The sequence below is a fragment of the Meleagris gallopavo genome, chromosome 1 (genome assembly GCF_905368555.1).
Source record: "Meleagris gallopavo chromosome 1, MGAL_WU_HG_1.1, whole genome shotgun sequence".
Lineage (NCBI taxonomy): Eukaryota > Metazoa > Chordata > Aves > Galliformes > Phasianidae > Meleagris > Meleagris gallopavo.
The window spans coordinates 185,296,646-185,302,664 of record NC_139404.1 but is presented as its reverse complement, the minus strand read 5'-3'; the positions used below and the strand labels follow the sequence as shown (position 1 = coordinate 185,302,664).

Sequence of the window (6,019 nt, the reverse complement as noted above, 5' to 3'; positions counted from 1 at the left end):
GAAAATAAGGTGATACATCTTATCAGAAAGATAATGATCTCACAAAACATGTCTTTCAAGATGAAGACCTGGTTTTATACTTTCATCCTAAACATACCTATGTTGCATCGTGGCCATATCTCAGCATTCTTCATATTAAGACAATTAGAAGAAAAGAAAATTCATCATATCCCTCATGTGAAAGTTTACTAAATTATTAAAACCGCCATAGAACCTGTATTTCTGATTTTGGCATGCAGCTTACTCTTACACCAAGCTGCTAGAAGGGACAACTGAAATCGGATGGAGAAGACTCAGAAAACCAGGTCAATTCATCTGACAGTCTGCCACTGCAGGAATTCAATATTTCTGTGAAATTTGATTTGTTATTTCATCTGAGTCCTCTATCATTTCTTAGAATATTCATCTGTCATCTGGTGGATTTCAGTGTAGTGAAAGATTTTTTATTTTCCGTAACAATTAATTTATTCTTAATAACTCTTCTTTTCACATTAAAACCCTTTATTGTTAGATCATTTTACTTGGCAGCTAGTCTTTCTCAAAATAATCCAGTTTATCAGGTAATGGGAAGTGCTCTTGCAACCACAGTTGTTACCCAGTTATTTACACATTTTTATGGAATTGATTAAAGCTGGAATAAGAGCATGAAGACACGTTCTCCAAAATCAAGTTGTGTGGATGGGAGGCAGTGCTGTCTTAGTTTTATCACGGCTGTCTGCTCCACTGCTCCTTTTGTCAATGAAGCGATGAATCATGATGTTCTATGGTCCAATTCTTGCAAAATTAGTGAGGTTAGTTTAGGTCATCAATTAAGTTAACCTATAGGATTTTGTGTTTGAAGATCTCTTCCAGTTGAACTCTCCTCTCCTCTCCTCTCCTCTCCTCTCCTCTCCTCTCCTCTCCTCTCCTCTCCTCTCCTCTCCTCTCCTCTCCTCTCCTCTCCTCTCCTCTCCTCTCCTCTCCTCTCCTCTCCTCTCCTCTCCTCTCCTCTCCTCTCCTCTCCTTTTCTTCCTCTCCTCTTCTCTCATTCTATTCTATTCTGGATTATCAGTTATAACAAATGAGCAAAAAATGAACAGTTTTGTGTGCACTGAGAAATGGCATTTCACATTACTCATTTACTAGGAGGACAGTAAGAAACACAGGTCACGTGACATTTATGAATGAAGTCAAGCCAACTGGCACGTGCCAGCAAATGAAGCATTCAGTTCCTATCAGCCTAGTGGCAAAACAACAGTTAAACAAACAATAAATAAGCATTCTGAGCCCTATCTGTTAATATGTTCTTGAGAACTTTGTAACTTTACTGACAAATATTTCCAGTTCAGTGATTGTTAGAGCTCAAAAAACAGCCTGAACCAGGCACATGCACAAGGAGATATATCTTATGAGCAGGTCTCCTAAGACACACTGTTAGAAGCCAGGTAGAGGAACAGATAGTTTTTAAGCATCTGTACTCAGCTGGATCTCTTGGTGTAGCTCAGGTGTATAGCTGTTAGCTAACTGAAGCCCTGAGTGTGGAATCAGGGAGTGGTTGGTGTGTAAACTGAGTTCAGGTTGAAATGGAGCCCTGAAGGTCATCTAGTCCAACCCCACTGTTGTGGGCAGGGATACTTTTCACTAGATCAAGCTGCCCATGGCTCCCTTCCAGCTTGGCCTTCCAGGGATGGGACATCCATAGCTTCTCTGGGCAACCTTTTCCAGTGCCTCACCACCCTCATCCTAAAGGATTCCTTCCTTACATCTAATCAAAAGAGCATAAGTCTTTTTTGTTGGACTTCTACAGTGAGCCACTTTTAATGCTACCAACTGCTGTTGACCAGATTAACCATTTTGACTCTTAAGCTTTGATATTAATCCACAATAATTGGCCAAGAAGGACTGTTAATTTTTTTTTAAACTGGTTGTCAATAGGAATAAAAAAAGAAAATGTGTTGAATTTACAGTTAGTTTACTGGTTGTCTAACATGAGCAAGTTGTTCATGTAACTACAGATGTTTTCAGCTGGAGATGACCAATAGGAGAATCGTTTACTGTAACCAACCTTCAGAGCTTTGTTCTCTAAATATGCTGTAATGACTACTTGGAAGAAATAACATTGTACTTCTAGACAGCTCCTTGCATGGTCCTTGCAAACACTCATTTGTTTTTGATGGTTACAGCAGACAAATTCATTATGTCATTGATTCAAATACAGCAGTAGCTGACTTAAATAGAAGTCAAGAGATTAAAAGTGTTAAGTAAGCAGAAGGAGGAACCTCAGGCATTATTAAGAGAAACGAAAAAAAAGTATTTTTTTTAAAGAAAGTACATCTTCTCATATGTCATTAAACTGAATGCTGTCAAGATTTTCCAAAGAAGTCCATATGACCATACTGTGCACTGTACAGTACAAATGAATGTGTTGGAAAAGTAGAACCTATACTTGTATTAAAATTAATCCTTGATGTCAATGTTAGAGCAGTCCCTGGTAGTCAAGATCTTTGAGATTTTGTGCTTGTCTCTCTATATGTAAGCTGTTTGAAATTTGCAGCTGAATCACAGACAGTAGTGTGGTGGAGCAGAGTAGCTGACTCTAAGCAGCTGCAGTCAGAGTGTGTGTCATTCTTTCATGTGACTCACAGCAGGTCCTGAGGGTAGGGGACTGCAAGGCATAGAGCAACATCATTCAATCAGAGGATTGTAGGGTAATTCAGGCTGGAAGATACATCAGAGGTCTGTAGCGCAAATTGCTGTTCGAAGCAGGATCAGCTCTGAGGGCAGATCAGATTGCACAGGGCTTCATCTAGTCTGGTCTTAAAGAACTCCAAGGACAGAGACTGCATAACCAGTCTGTGTAACGTGTACCAGTGCTTCATTCTGTAATGAAGAAAAGCTTTTGCTTCAGTTGATGCCAACTGTTCTTCATGTTATTTCTTGAAAGACTTTTTGTAGACACCATTAGGTTGTTTCTGGTTTATGCTTAACGTGCATTCTTTACTCTTTCTACCTCACTTGGTTTATTCCTATTGTAGAAGAAAGGATCAAAGTCTGCAAGCTGAACTTAGCTGCCAGTAATGTAAACTTTATCTGAAACCTGATAAGGGACTTCTGAAGTTCAAGATAGCAGTCTCCAACTCAAGGCATCAAAATCTGCTGCCCTTTTAATCTAGCAGTCAGACAGATTGCAGAGGCCATGAGAGGAAGAACTCTGGGGAGACTGTGAAACTGGCAGAGTCAGAAGGGATCTGTTGACTTGAAATTGCAGTTGAGCATTCCTTGACTGCTAAATAAGATGCTCAGTGAGATCTATGCGTTTCTGTTTGGAGCAGCTTCTTCTACCTCCTCTCAGATGTGATTTTCCATTCCAGGCATGCTGTACTTCAGCTCTCACCGTGTCAGGCTCATTTTTCTCTGGCTTCAGTTATTCTTAGATGTTTTAGCATAGTCAAGACATGCCAATACAACTTTGGCTTTGTGATTTAGTAATGTCTCTTGTGGGCTACTCAGGGCATGTATCAGGAAGTAGCAAATGTGCGGGACACAGACTGCATTTCTTATGCTGCATTCTTTAGAATTGGTAGTATAAGCAAGGAAGAGAAAGTAAGGGAATTAAAGAAATAGAAAATGATGGGGATGAGAGTGATAAGAAAATGAGCAGCAAAAAATACTAAAGAGAACCCCCTCTTCCAGCTTAGGCAGTGAGGAAAATGAAAGTGGGTACAGGAGCCATCATTCCCTTTCCCTTCTCTTGAAAAACAAGCCACTGCCTCTGCACACTCTGTAAGAATCATCTATGTTTCTGCACCTTGTTCCCCCTTCCAGAAGGGAAGATAGCAGCAGCTATAAATTCTCTTATCAAGCGTAAACTCCTGTTTCTCTTACATGAATGGAACTTATTTGGCCTTTAAACGTCGTTCTTCTCATCTTCCTACCAAATGTGTAGATGAGACAGCTAATGTATACTCTTACAACGTATCAGCAAGCATTTCAATTCTATGTATAATAGATATGGTCCAGGAGAGCCAGCAACAAATGTTAAGTAGTAATGTCACTCCTTGAACTGGTCTCCACAGCACACCAAGATTATTGGAGGCAAAGATTCATACTATGGTATGTTTGCATTTAAATGAAACATACTGTACTCTGCCTGTGGCCAAACCATGGAGTCTAAGAACATGCCACAGGTAACAACTAATAGTATTGGAGCTTTGTCTTAAACTGTAGAAGCCACTTGATTACTGCTGTATTAAACACAAGTCCCTGTATAGCTGATATTGTGAAGATATAGAAAGATACAGAAATAAATGTATTTCGTATTGTCTCATTGTTACTATTCTTACCTTCTTCCTGCACTGATGTTACTATCATGTGAGATCTAATTTAGGCATTCATCCCCAAAAGCCCTTGTCACTTTGCTGTCTATTATGTGCCAATCCCACACCTGTGGTGCTATATAAATGCCAATAATACGCCAATATGCTCATTTGTTATATTTTCTGTAGGTGGAAATCCATCTGGTTTGTGTATGTCAAGTGAGATGGTGTGAAAAGGCCTTGCAGTTCAGGATTTGTGATGGTTTATGAGCAGCTGGGAAACGACAGAAAAAAAAAAAAAGAAAACTGGACTTGCTTATCATTCTTGCTTATTGTTTGAACAAAGACATCCAGCCATGTGGCCATATGCTCAAGTTCATGGCCTGGAGTGGAATAGAAGTCCCCAAGTCTTGCAACTCTTCTTCCATCTCTGGCCTTCTTGAAAGGCCCTTCCTACTGTGACTGGGATGCTAAGCAGCCTTTCTAGCTATTTCTGATTATTTTCCTCTTGGTACAGTCTGAGACACTTGAAGCACTTGGATACTTGATACTTGGAGCACTGCCATTTCTTTCACAGGATCTATCTCCTTTGGACCTTTGGGATTGAGCAGTAAGAACAACATGTATGTCTGGGTTCCCAGAAAAGCTTTCCTGCTTTCATCCTGAGAAGCTGTCTCATGGGCAGGCCCTCAGTTCCAGAAAGATCTGCCTTGGCTTCAGTGGCAGGGAGAGATATGCAGAGCCAGAGTAAGTTTCCACAAAAAGCCTTGGTTTTTCCCTGGGCTGAGGCTGCATCCTTTCCCACAAAATATTGATGAATTTGGTAGAATTAGACTGTCAAAACTAGATCCTAGGGACCTTGTAGTCCAAAACGTAAAAAGCTAAAGGATGTAGGAAATCCTTTGGCAACGTATCTAAATTGGAAAGTGACATCTGGAATTGTCCCCATTGGCTAATTTAAATCGTAGCCTGAACTGCTCTAAGTATTTATTGCTTGCCAACATAACCACAGATTACAAAGAGGAGCGATTCAGTGCTTCCTCAGTACAGAGACAGCAGTTTTCCCTTCCTCTTTTTCATTTTGTGGTCACTTCCACGGATTGTGGTTCAGCTTGAAACAGGAACTTTCAAAAGCAGAAAGTCCTGATAATTAGTAGAAAATGGTTTTAAAAATAATAGTTAAGCACTGCTTGCTGCACAGCCTTTGTTCTGATACACAGACTGTCCTGTGGGGAGGTTTGCTGTGCTCAGAAAATCCTCCCATTCTCATCGCAGGGTTGCAGCTTCCTAGGCAGGACATGAGCTGAGGATCACCGAAGCTAGAGGCAACCCTGGTGCTGAGGGGGGAAGGAGGAGGGGGAGAGAAAGGAGGAGGAGGAAGGCAGGAGCTTGTCTGCCCTCTGCCTCTCACAGAGCTGCCCGTATGGCCAGGAGCCGGGCCACCCTCTGCACATGGCTGGGCTGCCTTGCGCTGCTGGGTTGCTTTGTGCTGGGCTTTCTCATAGGTGAGTACAGAGCTCTGGGACTCAACCTGCAGCCCTTGTCCTCCACAGACACTTCTATGTGGCCCGTGTCGTGATTAACTTCCCATCGAGGAGCTTGGGCTGCTGTTCAGGGACTTCAGATAACGCTCACTTGCACCAAGAGTGTTCATCACTCTGATCTGTGTCTTTGGGGAGGGAGTGGAGTACAGCAGTCACGCTTCAGCAGAAGAGAAGCCACAG

General features: G+C 41.6%; 1 protein-coding gene across 5 annotated transcripts in view; it reads left to right on the top strand.

The window, feature by feature from the left end:
- The window catches only part of LOC100550530 (N-acetylated-alpha-linked acidic dipeptidase 2), a 36,286-nt gene that overhangs the window by 549 nt on the left and 29,718 nt on the right, over positions 1-6,019 (top strand). The window contains exon 2 of one of the 5 annotated variants that reach the window (XM_085216399.1): positions 4,873-5,042. The exons of 3 other annotated variants lie outside the window; for them this stretch is intronic. In XM_085216399.1, the coding sequence (XP_085072525.1) occupies positions 4,973-5,042 (70 nt within the window). In that variant the 5' untranslated portion in view covers positions 4,873-4,972. Of the gene's footprint in view, positions 1-4,872; positions 5,043-5,542; positions 5,801-6,019 lie in introns of those variants that run through there. One more of the 5 variants, XM_003203527.5, reaches the window with a different exon arrangement.